We start from the raw sequence: 17,758 nt of genomic DNA, 5'->3' as shown, positions 1-17,758 counted from the left end.
AAGGGTTTCTAAAAGTTGCTCATTGGGTTGCTGTGTTTTTTAACTGCAGCTAGTTGTGGGGTTTTGGTTCTGGTTTTGAGTTTTTTTCGTTTTTGGGGGTTTTGGCTTTTTTGGGGGGAGGGTTGTTTGCTTGTTTCTGGTTTCATTTCTGTTTGTTTTTCTTTTTTTTTGTTAAGTTTTGGTTTTTGTTTTGTTTGGGGTTTGGGGGGGGGGCGGGTTTTGATTCTGGTTTTTTGGCTTTTTTGTTTTTTTGGGGCAGGAGAAGGTGTTAATATCCAAAAAATAATTTGAGAAAACAAACGTCAAAGAAGCAATGAAACATAGCTCTTCCATACTTTGGATACCTAATATTAAAATTATGAAAATTGCCTTTACCTGAGTACCTAATTAGATAAACATTGAAGATTTTAGTAAAGCAAGACTACACCTTGTAGCTTCAGGCAGATGTGTGATACCAGATGAGAATATCTTTGGACCCAAGTGAACCCATATGAAGGTATTCAAATTCTACAGACCAAAACACCTCCTACCAGAGCTTTAATGTCAAAACCTGAGGTCTAAAGCATTTTCTAGCATAGGCAGCTGTAAGCAGAAACTCTGTAACTGAGGATTAACCTGCCCTAATATCATTATTGAAAGTAAGATTAAAACTAAACATAATACAATATTTATATTGAATTATAATTATATAAAATAAATATAATGGTTGTACTTTATGTGCATATGAACCCAGCTGACCAAGTGAGGTGGAAATTGTTCTGACATTTTCAGGACTTCACACATTTTATGTAGACTGGTAAGAATAGAGGAGCAACACAGTGAACTCTGACTTTCTTATTAAAGTTTCTAAGAGGTGTTTGCATGTATTCAAAGAGAAGGGGAAAGACTGCAAGTGAGTATTGTTTGAACTAAGCAACAGACTAGTTGCTTGAACATGAAGCATGGAAGAAGTTCTATCTTTTCACACAGAATACAAACTCTCAGGGAAAATACTGCCCGGCAGCAGGCATTGCCACATCATCAGAACTTCAAAGTTTCCTGTATAACTAGTAGAAACTTAAGTGGTCTAGATATATCTGTAAGGATACAGACATGTAGAAAATGTGGGTGTCTCACAAGTTATGAGATGATCTCTGTATTGAGATTCTCAATTTGTCATGAAACCAGCTGCTAAATCTATTTGTGGATTTCATTTCTTGTCACAAACTGACACTGTAGTTCATTACTTTCATAGAACAGATAGAAAAAAAAGAAGAACATTAATCTTTAGAATTTTCAAAATCCAGTCAKGAATCTAAACTTGGATCCATTATAACCATTGACCAAGTGATCTTATGGAAAAACAGTAGAAAAAACCAAAAATACAGCATACTGAATGTGTCATCAGGATACAGCTGTTTCAAAAGAAACAGCTTTGGGTTGATTATAAATAGATGAAGAAAAAATTCTAACCCATTTCAAAAGGCTTAATTCAAGCTTTTCTGGACTAAACAAAATTCTAGGTTCTTACCGGTTTTGGAAATCCACCAGTAATGATACAAGAAATTACTTCAGGCACTRGATTTAAAGCAAAGACAATAAAAACAAAATCTCAAATATGAGACATCCTTTCAGGCCACATATATTATGGTGGAGATATATGCTACACTAAGCAAATTCATTCTTAAGTGAAGGGCTGAAGATGTTTTTCTGAGCTGGCACAATGTTGTTTTGGCTTCCACGGGTTTTGCAGATGTGTTGATCTCCCATTTGTTCTCTTGTGAGGCATTTGTCATGCTATGGCAAAAAAAAGGCAACAAAACAACCAAGCCTAAAGGAATCCTCAGAATCCCAAAGAGAAAACACTGGGATGCATACAAGACATGCAAACGTGATGAGAACTCAGGTGATGAATCAGTTTGGGACAGGCATGAGACAGTGACAATTCTGGCTGTTGAGTAGAGGACARCTGGCAATAATGCCCTGTAATGGAGAGTTTGATCTCTCTGAAATSTCACTCTTGCCCAGTATTTCCCAGAAGCATTTTTCTGACGTATTACCACAGTCAGAGGAATTCCCTCGCAGTATCACCAGCTTAAAGGGATAGGGCAACCACTGACACAGCCACCTCAGCTGGCTGAAAAAACATGGGTGTCTCTGAAAAAACATGGGTGTCTTTCTCTCCAGGTGAGATACTGAGAGTATCTGCTAATAACACCATGACTGTAGATTTTATTCCATTGTATTAACATCCAAGAATGCAGCCTATGATTGATGCACAAAATCGTCAAATAGAGCTAAAGAATAATTTTATCTGAAAACAATGTAGACCRACAGATTCCACTTCTGGCTGTAGGCAATAGTGAAGCAGAGGAGATTACAGAGTTTAAAAGATAAAAAAGTTACATGACAACTTGGTTTGCCAGTGAAGAATCACTGTGGAGAGTAAGAGTTCTGTCTTTATTTAAAGTTTGCCTGAGGACTGATGATATAAGAATTGCTTTATTCATTGCTCCTAGTTCAAATTACTCACCTGTTTTTGCTTTATGTTTGAGGAGTTACACTCAGCTTCCTGGTTCCACGTCAGGCAGCATGCAGCAGTCTTCACCAAAAGTATTATTCAGTTAGTCAGACATAAATGATATTGATTGCCAGTTTAAAGCAAGTCACTGTTGGGGCTCTGGCTCTTATTAWATTTCCAGTTAGATACTTCAYTAATTTATTTTTTTTAAGGAAGGATCTCTTTTAACTGCTTACACAGGAGTTTCACAKTTCATAAGAATAACAGAAAACCTCAGCAAGTTTTCATAGAAAAATAACTTCAAAAAGGTATTTTCTGTCTTCAATATACATGCTCAGCACGTTGAAATAGATTAAACATGAAAATAGCAGATGTATTAGAGGACATTTAACAAAAAAAAAATCCCCCAATCTGTATTCATATTCCCAGACAGTTGTGTTATTCAATATGAGAATAGCTACTCTATTGTTTCCTGTATTAATTACTATGTGTAATGTCACTGTGTCCTTTCTCATTTATATTTCTCAACTTGCTAAATGCCAAATACTAGATTTGTTAGTGTAGTGCAGGAATCTCCAAAACACAAAATAAGCAAACTGAAGTAAAACTAACATATGCTATAATAACACCAAATGGTCTTAAATTATATTAAGGCAACTTCCATMAAAATATGCTCATTAAAATTCTATGCATGCTGTAAGAGAGATCCAGATGGGTAGAAGCAGTTGAGAAATATAATGCATAGCTCTATTGTGTCTGAAGATGGGTGGGGATCTGTTCTCTGTGACTATTGATCGTGTGCTTACATATCTTTTCAGACTCCTCTCCTCAAAATCACCAAATGCAAAGAACATTTCACAAAAAATATGAGAAAGACCCCCTGGGCTTTCATTTTTCCAATATTATCATATGAAATGTTTCAGATAAAGAAYTGGTTTTCCGTCACTTTAATCTGAAAAGCGGTATTAAATCATTCTATCCCATTCATTTTTTTTTCCTTTAGGCTGTTGATTTGAACTAKGAAATGACTGGAAGCAAAATCTGGTGGTGTGTTATTTGGTTTAGAATACCTATGTGAAAACAAACATCACCTGCAAAAGATGATAAAGCAATATTTGAATGCAAAATAGAAAAGTGAAMGTGTTTGCAACATGTGATTTTGATAAAATACTTTTTTTTTTTTTTTAATGTCAGTGGTACTGATGTCTTATCAGCTTTTTAATCACCCACTGTTCCTGCCCTGTACAGCAAGGTCTGCTAATCACCGACCTGCAGAAAGCTCTGTCTCCACTGGCTCATCAGCCAGCAGTTTTGGCAGTGGATACAGCATGGATAGTGAAGGCAGCAGCAGTGCYACAGGAGAGAATAACCTATTTGCCATCCCAAGAATGTAAGGCTTTTCCTTTAATGTACTCCATCCTCCATSCACAATTTATAGCACTTTTGCTTGCCAGTTGTCTCCTCGTGTGGTTTCCTCTGCAGACTTGAGTTATGCAGTAGAACAGCAGCTAACAGGGGAGAATTCCCCAGAGTTCAGACTTTTATTCTGCTTTGCTGAGCATTGAATTGCTAATAACCAACCAAACCTCTGCCCCAACCTCATGAATTCCTTCCTGTCACATAGGAGAGGTACCAGTCTCCGCCTTTGATGGAAGTGTGCAGAAATGGTCTTGGTTTATGTTTTAAAAGTACAGCTTTTGTTGGCTTGAGAAAGCTTAGTTTAAGTTTTCAGATTTTTGTCCTTCTACGAAGAGGTGGTACTAGCACAAGTGGAATTCATACTCTGGATATAGCYCAACTTTCCCCAAGTTTTTGGGAGTTTCAGTAGAATTTCTCAGTTCTTGGTTGGAAAAATATTTTTGGTACAGAGTCCCTGTAGGAATTATCAAGCTACTATCAGTGTCATGATTCTATAAAATGATTTAATTTTTACAATCTTTTACCCAGCCAAGTGCTCCACGGAGAAAAGTTTTGCCAGGATTATTTTACCTCCTCTGTCAGCACRCATCATCATTTAGCAATTTCATTTACATTCCCTAATAGGACAAATTAACATCTGATCAACTTAATGATTCTGACCTGGAAACATTTATAGGTTGACTGTTCTCAAAATATTCATTGGTCATTCATTGTTCATTCATTGTCTGCAATAGTTGTTCAATATTTTTCTCTGGAGCACAAGTTTTTTGCATTTCCCTAGAAGTTGTGACTTATTAGTCACAAAAGATATAAACTTTCTAGAAAAACTTGAATGAAGTAGAAATTCTCTAGAACCATGATATTTCTGAATATTTATCACTTTCAAAAATAAAGATCAGTGGTATTTGTCTGCAATTTGGTAGTAACTAAAGGGAAAATAACATAAAGCTAAGATTTCAATCTCACCTTCAGAATCTAGGAGGATTTTGTGAGTTCAGGTTGCAGGATACCAATTGTTTGATCTTCATTGAACTTTTCACTCATGTTGTTCTAGGCTAAAAAGARTTGTACTTCCCAGCGGGGGAAAAAAGATCTTTAATAGTCTTTGACAACCTCAAAAGAAAAATATTGGCCTGTCATTCTTAGCGAGAAAAGCAAAGATGCACAAAATGTTTGTACACAGAAACACAAAATAGAGCTCTCAACAGAAATTTTTGGTCCATATCTGCCAAATTTGTGTCCAAGTAACATAATTTACTTGCTATTGACTAGCATTGTGACAATACCTACAGTTACTTGTTATGTGGCTGACAGACTCACTGGTCTTCTATGCCTGAAATCAGCCCCACTCCCACTGAAAAGCAGAAGAAAATCTCCACAGCTTCAGATTTTCTCTTATAGCAATTTGTTCTCATGAATTATACTTAATAAAATAAAATATATCCAGGCCTCTTATTTTTTTTCCTGAAGCTAAACTATTTTTTATTATGGCATTTTAAAGTAAATTATTYACATGATGATATTAGACAGAGTCTTTAAAGCTACACAGGAAATATAAACAGACAAGACCTGCTTTATATTTCATGTTAGTCTCCAGGGCTTTACATAGCAATGAAAATGAATGACAAAATACCTGTTTACCATCAGATAATTCCTAGAGAGGGTGTTTAAAATAGATAACTGTTTCCATTTTGAATTCTGTATAAAAATTCTTATTTATCTATGGATGATTGAAATTCTACTCAGCATTTACATTCTCACTGGCTTGATAAYGACTTCAGGGACTCTGACCTTGTACTCTAATTCAGCATATCCATAAAACAGCTCACAATTTGGATGTGAAGTATTAAAGTAGGTTAAGTATTTTTAGGTATCTTGGCATTTAAAAATCTTTATAAGCTCCCTGCTTAGACTATGTTTCTGGTCTATCAATAGAAAATGTTGGATATGCTGAATTTTAAACTCTATATTTTAGTCCAAGTGCTTTTAAACATAGGAAAAATTAGTCTTGATGCAAAATAAAATAATTAGATAGTGACACCATGGGAATTGGTTGATGAAGTAACTAATTGAATACTTGCCAATATTAAGTAGCTATAACTATCCAGGGAAATTTAAAATAATATACAGTAACACACATCTGAATATATCTTGTAAAGCCTTTCTATTACAGATTTTTTTTTTTACATACTCTTATTATCCAGTTGTAATATTCCYGAAAGCTACTCATGTTCTTATCTCTGATCAAGACCAGATTCTCTATGCCTTTGTATTGTGCAACCCTTTACAGCAGTACAATGTCTGTAAAATTAAATTCATTTTGAATGCAAAGGCAAAAAGCAGCTGAATTATGTTTAAGGACTATAACCCTTGAGACAAATAATTCTTGTATTGTATTTGTATTGATTCATGAAACATTACCTTCAGAGGAAGAAAACAATAGTTTTCAGTTMAAATTGAATATAAAATAACTTTTAAAACTGTGATTTTTTGAATTTTTTGCTTCACCCTGAATTTAGACAACTTTAGACATGAAACTGGCTCACAGGTAGCAAAGAATAGTGTTGGCCCTTTAACCCCCAAGGAATCACAYGCAACTGAAGATAATGTCTTTTGGCTTCTCTCACAGCATTCATATTTTTAAGGGAAAAAGAAAATTAGGAGCACAAATATTTGACAGTACCAGACATGTTTGAGAGTGGCTGTAGTCATGCCTTAGAGTTTGCAACAAGTGTTTTTAAAGATAGCTTACATTTTACCTAAATTACACTGCCTAAAAATAGACACCAAGATCGTAATGCAGATCCTTTCTACATACAATGCAGGAAAATAGGGAACTTTAGAGCATGATTTATTCCACTCACTTTATTTTAAGATTAATGTTATATCTTCAGAATTGTTTATAAAATGCAAAATAAAGCRATCATTAGAAGACAATAACGATCACAAGTATGCCTTACCTTTGAAATAATGGTAATTATTTCAATATTTATGTGACTGTTTATTTTGTGACTGTTTATTATATATTTCACTGACTATAGCAAGATAAARTGAGGAGAGGAGATATGCAGCCCCAGACTGATGTGGGGCAGGGAGCAGATGGCACCTAATGGACCCATTCTGTAAGAATTATAGACTTGGCAAGATGTGATTGCAGCTGCCTTCAGAGGAGAAAAAAAAATCTTAAAAGAATCAAGCCTTTCTGGTTTAGGTGTATAATTGTATTCGATCTCATCTCAATATGCTTCTGTTGACAACAACCACCATATCTTTTGACAGAGGGAAGATGAGCCAGAATGGACAAGATCCAATAAAGCAGTCGGGAGTAGGAGTGACCGATTCAGAAGGTAAAAAGAAACACAAACAGCCCTACAGTGGTACTGCATGTTTGTAGGAATTATAGAGCTATTTCTTTGACTTGTTATGCTGTGAAAAATCAGTCTCTGTTCTCTTTGTATTGTAGATTAAAATCCTGACCTTCATTTTCTCTGGGGGCCCTTTACAAGMGCACCAATGTAATGAGGCTTCAGTTTTAATGAGAATGGTGTCTTACCTGTTTATTTAAAGTAATTAAATAGTTAGATTAAGATGAATAATATATAATAATATCTGTCTGCTGAAGTTCATTGCTTTTCCAATAAAAAATACAAAATATGGAGCTCACTCAATCCTCATTACATTCAAAGAAAATATTTAATGCCTGTCAGGTTCTATTTTTATAACATTTCAGAATATTTACTTCATAAGACAATTACTAACATTAGTGTTTACATAAAATATTAATTTTACATAAAAATATTAGCTGAGCGGGCATGACTGCTGCACTTAATGTAAATGGACTATAATGAAACCTTTATTGGACTGGGAAATCCTGAATGATATTTTTTGATATTGATATGGAGCTGAGATAGAAGGAGATATTGTAATATTGGATCTGGAAAGCACCTGGCAGAATGAATTTCAAAATTTCATAGAGAATGTGATTATCTTTTTYATGTGTAATAATGGACAACTTCATGAAAATGGAGAGTGTTTTGTACTTAAGAACAGGTTATGAAAATTCCATTTCTTTTTGCATATAAAGTATATTGTTTCAAGTGTATGTTTATGTTGACCTCAAATATCAAACCTAATTACTATTACCTTCATTTTATTATTAAAATAAGACCTTTATCATTTTGATGCATTTCAACACAACTTTGAAATATTAATTGATTAACATATTGAAATTTATAAATATCATTGATAAATTGATCTTAAGTTTACCAATTTTTCAAAATCAACATTCTTCAGGTTTCTGGAATCTCTATACATGGGGAAATAATTGCTGTTTCCATGTTTGAGGTAAAAGCAGTCTAATTTTCCACAGAGTTGAAGAAATCAAATTAGAATTTGCAGGTAGATCTGTAAATCTCTCTTTTCCAAAATACAAATCCTTACCTGTGCGTATGCATTTTACTAAATATTTTCATACATAGTACTCATCATACAAAAATCCAAGTTAATGTGCTTATCAAACCTCAATTTCTCAATAGTGTATTTGAACATTTGAAAAACAATCTTTTTTTTTTTTTAAATAGAAATGGTGGGATGAAAGTGAGAAATTGGTAATTTTTTCTTTTTATTTTGTCATGATGAGTTTTATACAGCATTATAATAATAATTATTAAAGAAAAAAACCCTTTCCATAATTTTGTTCATCCTAAGTTGACCGTTATGTTATGTCTTGGATCTTAAATTGCAGAGTCTACAAATACAAAATCTTTTAATTTCTTATTTGTGTTTTAAATTAACCCCAAAACCCAAATAAACCCAAACAACATCAACGACAAAAACAAAAAAAAAAAAAAAAAAAAAAAAAAAAAAAAAAAAAAAAAAAAAAAAAAAAAAAAAAAAAAAAAAAACAAAAAAAAAAAAAAAAAAACCAACAAAAAAAAACTAACAATACCCAAAACAGTTTTTGAAACATTCTGAATGTTATGTGCACAACCTTTGGTAACTGAAATTACCTTTCCAAAGTTATGTTTCTTCTTTTCTTTAAAATTTTCAAATAACTCAAAAGCTGCAATTCCCTGATTTTCACTTATGATGCAATTGAGCTCTCCTACTTTGGGAACCCTGAGTGTTACAACTCCCAGACTGATAAAAAGAGTGGTTCTTACTAAGTGATTTTTGCCATTGAGAGAAGCCAGTGCAGCCAGCCCAGGTTTTAGTGTCTGATTTCTAGCTAACTAAAAGGGGAAAGGACAATCTCAAAGGATAAATTAATTTAAAAGCTGAAAAACATTTCCAGAGCATTTCAGTTCCAGCATGTAAATATAATTATCTTTTGAGGAAGTAGTTCAGAATTTAGAGGAACTCATRAATAACTGAGAATTACTTCAGTATTATAGATTTATTGTGATGTTCTTTTTATAGATGAATAAAAGGGAATGAAAATCTTAAAACCATACCTTTTCTGTAGTTCACTTACCTGTGTTGTGGACCAGATGAGCTCTGCAATTAAGTGGATGCAAATACTCATTCCCATTTTTCATTACTGTGGAGAGTTACYGTAGTTGAAATCCGTATTCTTATTTGCAAATAACGATTTAGTGTTACATTTAAAACCTTTTAATAATGGTACAATTTTTACATTTTTCAAACATTTTTTATGCTTAACTTCTGTAAAAAGTAGCCTGGGCTTTAGTCTCCTTAAAAGAGTGCAGAATAATTGTAGCTGCTTAAACATTCAGATCTGCTGTAATGTGAAATGTTTCAGTCATCCAAGTCACTCACACAGGCCTGACAAATATGGAACTTATAAGGAAAAAATAGGAATTTATGGGATCTTTAAGAGCAGCAGCTGCAGGCAAAGCAAGGCAGGACCCTCAAATGTCAACAAGAACCGGTTTCTAGGCAGCTGAGTCAAAACTGTAGCAACAGGGTTTGGGTTCAGCTAACGGGGATATGACAGCAAAATTTAGGCATTTACATAAGTGGAGTCACGGGGAAAAAATGCTCTTTTTGTAATAATAGTTTGCCCACTTGTGCTAATGTTTTTTTGGGAATCATTTTTGTGCTATGAAGATGTATGAGTATAGTTATAAGTAAATATTGGAAAACAGTACTATTTACCCTGCTAACACAACTCAATGGTCAATATAAACAACTGTGATTATGGCTATGATAATCTGTTTCTCTGAATATATCATCTTGTCATATTCTGTATTTTTGTACTACTTAATAATATATATAAAAAAATCAGAGTTTTGCTCTTGGACACTGTATTAGTTATTTTTATGCTATGCATTGTTGCATGCTATCTTACTCTGGGCATTCTGACCTGAGCAGATGAAATTCTTCATCTTCTTAAGCTTCAGTAAATCTTATATATACTGTGATCTTTACTGAGTTATGCAAGCCAACTTCTGTATTTATTTCAGAAAGTGCAATACACCTTGTTTAAAGATTTGTTATGACATGGTATGGAATATTACAGATATTACAAAAAACCCAATTGCATCCATGTAAGGATTGAAACTAACAATTAAAAGCAAATTATTAATATCTTGATTCAGTTGTAGATCATGACTGGTCTATCTGTCCTATGAAGCTGCTCAGCCAATAGGATCCAGATGGTATTTTTCACCTACCAACCATTTATCCATTTAAAAAGTATATGGAGAAAATAATTTTCATACATTTTAAAGTGATGGATTTGCTAGGTAATCCCAAGATGCCATTATTTAGTAGAAGAGATATATCTAGATATAAATAGTAGAAGAGATCTATCTAGATATAAATAGTAGAAGAGATATATCTAGACATAAATAGCATTGCCATTGAAATTTTAGATTGTCTCCTTTTGAAGATTCTATATGCATGCAAAATATCATTCTTCAATCATTATAAGCCTTGAGTTTCATCTCAAGCATAGACTCTTTTAGGAGTATTTCAGGGTTCTTTTGAGTGCACAAGCACTCACAGTGCCTCTGTGGTTGGTCTTACTGTGAGGATTTCCAGTTAGAAAATTGTAATCTTTAAATCTTTCTGTAGGAACAGCATAGTGCCTCACCCATATCTTCCAAGAGAGTGTGTTTTTTTCCTTTTATTATTTTTAATGCCCTMCAGACCATGTCCTGAATACCAAAAGCTTCTCTTCACAGTTCTGCCCAGAGGCTCAGAGGTTCACTTTATGACCTTTCCTGTGGTCATTTGAACCTCACCTTTTGAACGCAATAAAACAAAGTTCTGCAAGTAAGAAACTGTCTGCCTTTACAGATGGCTGAACCTCAGCAAAAGTTTGCAGAATGTTCTAGTAAAGCCCTAGTAGGTACATTTCCATGGGTCAACAGAAGGAATAGATTTGTACTGTTCCAGAATTTCAAGATGCATACAGAGTTACTGAATTTCTACAAGATGATACAATAGAGATATGCACTCATTTACCATAATCTTTAGTGAACTCTAGCAGGATCCTTCCTTTGTTTTTGCACGATAGTTATTTGTCTGAGTTTCAGATTAAAGAAAAAGATATCAAAAAAACAACACAACGACAACAACAAAAAGCCCTAAACACAATCTGTGATCATATTTTAACAGGCAAATTTTACAGTACTGTTGGTTTTATTTTGTCAATTCAGAATAGTCTTAGATAAAAAACACATATTTTTTGTTAATTTTTCAGCTTTGTGGTTCATCAGCCCAAATKATAAACTAAGAAATTCAGTTTTAACAGTTTAATTTCTTATCTTTATTTCAATAATTAAGGCAGTCTAATCTTGRTTTATGAGAAAAATAGTCGAAATACCACAGAAACTTTAAAGTCATCCTAATAACATTATGGAGGAAAGGTATATGACCTCTGAAGTAAGTGATTGGGAATAATTTGACTTGTAAATGTTCCTTTACAACTTTCTGGATATTTTCATCCATCCTGTCTGCACAGAATAGACCCTGGAGCAAATTGTCTTGCAAATTGTATCACAYTGTCTCTTGAACAGGAGTACCCAGGAGAAATAAGTGAATTAGCACTCTTGAGTAAAATAAAGTATGAAGCAAACTGACAGAACAGGCACAGCTAAGCAATGCCACATTCTTCAAAGTAATTAAAACTCAAAAAAAAAAAAAAAAGAGATCATTTCCCTTTTACTTGCTCTTTAATAGGGTAGAGTAACACTGTTTAAACCACAGGACTCACTGYAGTATGACCAAGAACAAATTAAGGGCATCCTGCATCTCACACCTTAAAAACTTAGCATTTTGATTTCTTCTAAATCCAAAGGTCAAAATAGCAGAAGTGTAATATTAGTCATTATGAGGATGTTCAGTGAAAAATATCCTAATATTGGACCTTCAACCAGAAAGCTATAAGAGGAGAAAAAAGACAGGTGAACAAAATTATTAACAGATAATTATGATACAGTTTCTGAGATTTGCAAATGCTTTGATGTCTGGGGTTTCCAGGCTGAAAATAGAAGGTTTACTGCAGATGAGAAAGTTTTTTTTGTATTAGAATGATCAGAGAGAGAGAACACCTCTCCTATGGAGACAGGCTGAGAGAGTTGGGGTTGTTCAGCCTGGAGAAAAGAAGGCTCTGGAGAGACCTTGTTATAGCCTTGCAATAGATAAAGGGAGCTTTAAAAAAAGGCAAAAGCTTTTCACCACAGCCTGCAGTGACAATGGTTTTAAACTCGAGTAGGTTTAGACTGATTATGAGAAACAATGATTTACGGCGAGGGTGGTGAGGCACTGGAAAAGGTTTCTCATAGAAGTGATGGATTCCCTAACCCTGGAAGTGTTCAAGAACAGGCTGGACTGGGGTTTGAGCAGCCTGGTCTAGTGGAAGGTGTTCCTACCATAGGGTGGTGTTGGAAGTASATAATCTTTAAAGATCTCTTCCAACCCAAACCATTCCATGACTCTTCTACATGAAAGGGTAGAAAATGATTTTTGAAGGGYTCAACACACAAACTGCAAATATGCCTGCTCAGTGTGAGTGGTGCTCTGTGAACTGGTGCCCCATTCAAGGATCTGACAGTAATAGAAGTAAAATCATTTTCTTCCTTCAGCAGTGATTTCTTCTGTACCTTTGATTAGGAGTACGAGGCACCCACATTCACTTCCTTCATCCAGTGTTTTGTTCTGAACAGATAAGTCAGTAACTCAGTGCCAGGAAAATTCCACTTTCTTATTMGTTTCATACCTTTGGATTGTTTCCGCTACTGAAGCAACATCAGAATGTCACGTGTATAGTGTTGGGTAGCAAGAATCTGAGAACTGTTATGTCCAAGGAAAATTGTAGTAACTTACATGGCATACAACTGCACATTTCTATATTTATGTCAAGAAACAACTGAATAGAGGAACTGTAAATTCACATGCTTAAGGTTACTAGCAAGAGTAGTCTTCAATATCCCTACAAATCATAAACTAATGCATATTTATTTTTCTTAAATTTAGTTAAATTGAACTGAAAATTTTTATCTTCTGCAACACAATTCCTGACTCATAGCAGTATAGCTAATAGGATATGGATCAGCAAAAAATGAACAAGTCAGAAGCAGTCACTTTCACCATAGCAGAGAATCAATCCGTGTTTCTGGGCCAAGGCTTGATCTAATTCTTTTTAAGGCCTTTTTAGACTTGTATCTCAAAATCATAGGAAGCATCATCTATTTAGGTCAAATACTATCTTTGAAATTTGGTGCATTCCCAAAAACTGAAATAATATAGGAGTATTGCACATTTAATCCTAACATATACTAAAATGTATGAGAACATGGAAAAAGTCTGGACTTGCAAGTACTTTTCTTGAATCAACAGAATCTTGTACAGACCAAGTATAAGACTGTTGACTTGATTGTAATGGATATTGATCCATGGATTTAATGAGAAATCCAGACAATCTGAGATGGTACCAACACTGAYTTGAACAGTGGCTGAATTGCATTTTTTGATTTTGAGTTCATGTCATGTACRTAGCAAAAGAAATTGCTGCACATTCTCATTGTCTTTCCTCAAGAGCGATATAAACCTGTTGATCTCTTTTCTAAGACCCATTTTCAGTGGCTGTAATATCTGCTTTTATGGTCCTATTGCCACTCAGATTTACATGTAGAAGAGGTCTTTTTGTTAAATAAAATATTTCTGGTTAAAATGTRATCCTTTCCCAGGAAGATATCTAATTGAAAGAAGAAGGATTGCCAAACTTCTCTACTCTCTCTATAAATAAAAAGGCTAAAACTCAACCTGACTTTGTTGAAACTGTCTTTCATATAAAATCACAACCTTGCTTTCTGCCATTACCTTCTACCAAGGGTCTGCCATCTACTACCCTTGACAACATAATTTTAATCAATGCCAGCAAATTTTAAAGCATAAAATGCCAGCAGGGGAAATTTTTCACATGAGCAGCTGCAACATTACAGATGGAAAAAAGGGACATAAGGGAGTAGAAAACACAGAAAGTACTGAAAGCACTTGCAGATCGCCTGTCATATGTTGATTTTAGGAACTGAAAAGATCAGATATACTTTTCTGTCAAAAGGAATCCTTAAGCAATGAATCAGGGCCTATACACTGACAGCAGTCCTTATCCTCTCTCTTGTTTTTTTAAAAAGGAGTTTATACTTGATACATGCTCCCTTAAGCTAGAAATAGCCTTACTACTAATGTCTAAAACACACACTTTAAAAAGTGAATCAAGAAAAACAACAGCAGCCTTGTAAACATAAGAATTATCAGCTTCCTCTCTAAACTCTCAGAAATATTTTTTGTCTATTCCCAGTTGGCCCCTCATTCTAATTTCCCACCTGGCTCTCCAGTAATAATTGGAGCAATTAGTTCTGCCTTCCTGAGGTATTTGCCGGTACAATCCAGCTGGTTTTCCTAAAAAGAAGCAGAAAGAATTTAGATAATAAAGATTGTAGCCAGGGATAAAAAATAGATGAAAAAATGGACACGTTAATATTCYATATTCTTGTAGCCACATCACAAACAACATTGATTTACACTGTTACAAATCAGCCTATTCCTGAATTGTCACTATAAAGTGTCAAAAAAAGAGAGTAAATAATCCAGGGAGACTGTGTTTGACTAACAGCTGGCCTACATCTACTGCAGTTCTAATTTGTGTATGAACTGTGACTAAAAAGCTATTAGGCCCTAAATTATGTGTCAAAGTAATACTGGAAAAAAATTTCTTCTTCTTTTTTTCTTTTAAAAATTTCTGGTTTTCCCATGGGAACTGTTGAAATTTAAAGAAAAAAAAAAATACTAGGAAGACAAAATAAGGAAAAAGCTGAAAAGCACATGTATTTTATATTAAAAAAATCATTTGAAAGTATCACTTTAATGTGATACTTCAATAATCACCTGGAAAGATAATTAGATCATTTGTTTGCTTAATGTTCTTAATCACTTTTATTGGCCTAGCTCTTAAATGCATTTCCATTAACATAAAGCTTCTTGGAACTTTCAGGAAGTGTTTTTTTTATGACGACTTCTTGGAGATGCAATGAGCTCAGAGTTTTTGGGTTAGGAATCAGCATGCTATTAATTCCTTCAAAAATCTGCCAAAATCACATTTAAAAAAAGATATTGGTAGAATTCAGTAACCTCTGTCTTTTAAAAAGATGTAGTTATGAAAGAAATCTGATTTAATACTAACTGACACATTTAGTATAAATACCAGTCAATAATGAAGACTGTCAACACTGGAAGGCAGAGGGATCCCCCCAACAAAATGGAATAAAGGTGAAGATCTGGAATGTGATTAACTGAACCTGAGACTTGTCTGGTGTAAGTCGGAAGAAGAACTGCTTCACCTAGTGAGTAATTTAAAACCACCTTGAAATAAAGTCACTTTTCATGATGAATGTTCATTTAGGATCAGTAAAAGTCAGGCTGAAGCATTAATGTGATAGAAARTGAATTGATAAATCCTAAATGGTTTCCCCTCTGTCATGGAAATGAAACTAGGACTTACCAAGGAGGGCTTTTAAATGTCAGCTTCCTGGATAATTCAGGTCATCTCCTCCATTTAGCAGTATGGATAGAACCTGGAATTGTATGCATACTCCAAGGAAAAAAAAAGTAAGTAAAATAGGCCTGTTTTAAAGTCAATAATAATATTCAGTACTCAAAAATACAAAGGCTGTTCTGTAGAGGAATTGTGTTAAGGGGCTTCAAGAGATCATCCCAATGATTCAAAGCACAATATTGTTCCTTAAAGGCTATTGTTAACTTGCACCAAAAAATTCTTAGTGGCAATAGAAACTTACAGCTTCATTACTCTGTCTAGTGCTAGATTATCCTCAATACTAATGTTTTTCCTATATTTTTCTTAGTTGCTTGTTTAAATTAATACTCAAGGACGGAAATAAGAATCCAAATCCAAAATCTTCCATTCAAAAATGTTGCATATTTTTATCAAGCAATTCCTATAAATAGATTATTCTAAGTTGCCTACAAATGATAACACAGAGTTTCCTATGGAAGAGCTCTGTATTAGAACTCCACTTTTGCTGCATTTATTTAAAACGTTAAAAAAAAAAAAACAAAACTCAAGACTGTCATAACCCATTTCTATACTTAGCAGTCATTTTTAGCTCCTTAATGTCTAACATTTAAGACTCTTTTTAAATTTTATTTATAACTTAGAAATTGAAGTGTTGTGCTAGGATTCAGAAAAGAGATTTTGCCATCACGTGTCCTGGTATATAACACCATTTATGGACCAATACTCAAACTGGAATGCTGTTTAAACACAGACAAATCTAGAGCATTTCCAGGCAGGATCACATGGCACGTTAAAATTAAACTTCAGCTGATCTTTATTTTGGCATGTGAGAGTCCTCAAAATTATTGGTATGTATATTGTGTTCCAAGACAGAAGGTTTTAAAAATCAGTGCATTAGAATTAATATAAATCTTTCCTATGATGATAATGCCTGGATACATGCAAGTTTCATGGTGGAGAGTCTGCTTTCATATCTGTAACTACAACCTTGTGCTTTGTCCTCACTTCATTTTCAGATTAATATGCTTTCCATGATGTCCCATGTTCATTATTGTATCCTATAGTAGGAGTCCTACAGGCTTGCAGCTCTACCAAAATGTGTTTTGCACTGTAGCAGTATGTGAATAATGGTTTTGGGTTTTTTTTTCTGTTAAGGGAAATCTTCAGTGTTGCATTTCTCATTAGGAATATTTAAATGTTTAGGCATTTGTAATTACTTTAGGCTATTATATGTTGGCCTTTCCTTTTGTGCATTAGTTATTCTGACATTGCTAGGATATGACTGGGAAGGAATTAAGTGGACAGGAGAATAGACAATTCTAGTGGCTCAGAGTAATGTACTGTGTGTGTAGAAGATGATGCAGTTTATTTATCCTCATCTGCAAAGGGATTTAGGGTCTTCAAATATAAGTGCTGTTTTAAATACTCTATTTTTCTGCCTCAATCCGGTTGCTGCTCCAGAAAGTTACGATATCCCAGATTCTTGATCACATCTGACATTCCAGATCAGGTACTTCAATTTCTTTAAAAAATCTTAAATGGCCCACATGTAAATAGGYATAAACTTGATTCTTCCAAGGTTGAATTTAGCTTTTCCTTCACTGTCAGCTACCTGAAGTGCCAGTCCTTCTCAGCTACCTGTTAAGAGCCAAAAGATTATAATGAAAATTCAAAGCATTTATTTTARCTTCCTTATCTAATGTTTAGGTGGATCATATAGGATGTGATTAGTGCTACCAGATGGTCYTGGGTTTGCACGTGTGTTAATACCATCCATTGCAGAAGTTTTGATTTTCTGAAACACCCTTTGGTACCCTTTCTTTTTGTCATATTTT

General features: G+C 34.1%; 1 protein-coding gene across 1 annotated transcript in view; it reads left to right on the top strand.

Moving 5' to 3' along the window:
• Positions 1-17,758, top strand: part of PCLO (piccolo presynaptic cytomatrix protein) — a 316,269-nt gene that overhangs the window by 267,472 nt on the left and 31,039 nt on the right. The window contains exons 22-23 of the mRNA XM_057380904.1: positions 3,749-3,890; positions 7,199-7,266. Coding sequence (XP_057236887.1) covers positions 3,749-3,890; positions 7,199-7,266 — 210 coding nt within the window. The remainder of the gene's footprint in view (positions 1-3,748; positions 3,891-7,198; positions 7,267-17,758) is intronic.

The sequence above is a fragment of the Malurus melanocephalus genome, unplaced genomic scaffold, assembly GCF_030028575.1.
Source record: "Malurus melanocephalus ecotype Western Australia unplaced genomic scaffold, MMel_1.1 scaffold_478, whole genome shotgun sequence".
NCBI lineage: Eukaryota > Metazoa > Chordata > Aves > Passeriformes > Maluridae > Malurus > Malurus melanocephalus.
Note: the sequence above shows the minus strand (reverse complement) of the source record. Positions and strands in the feature narration are given on the sequence as shown.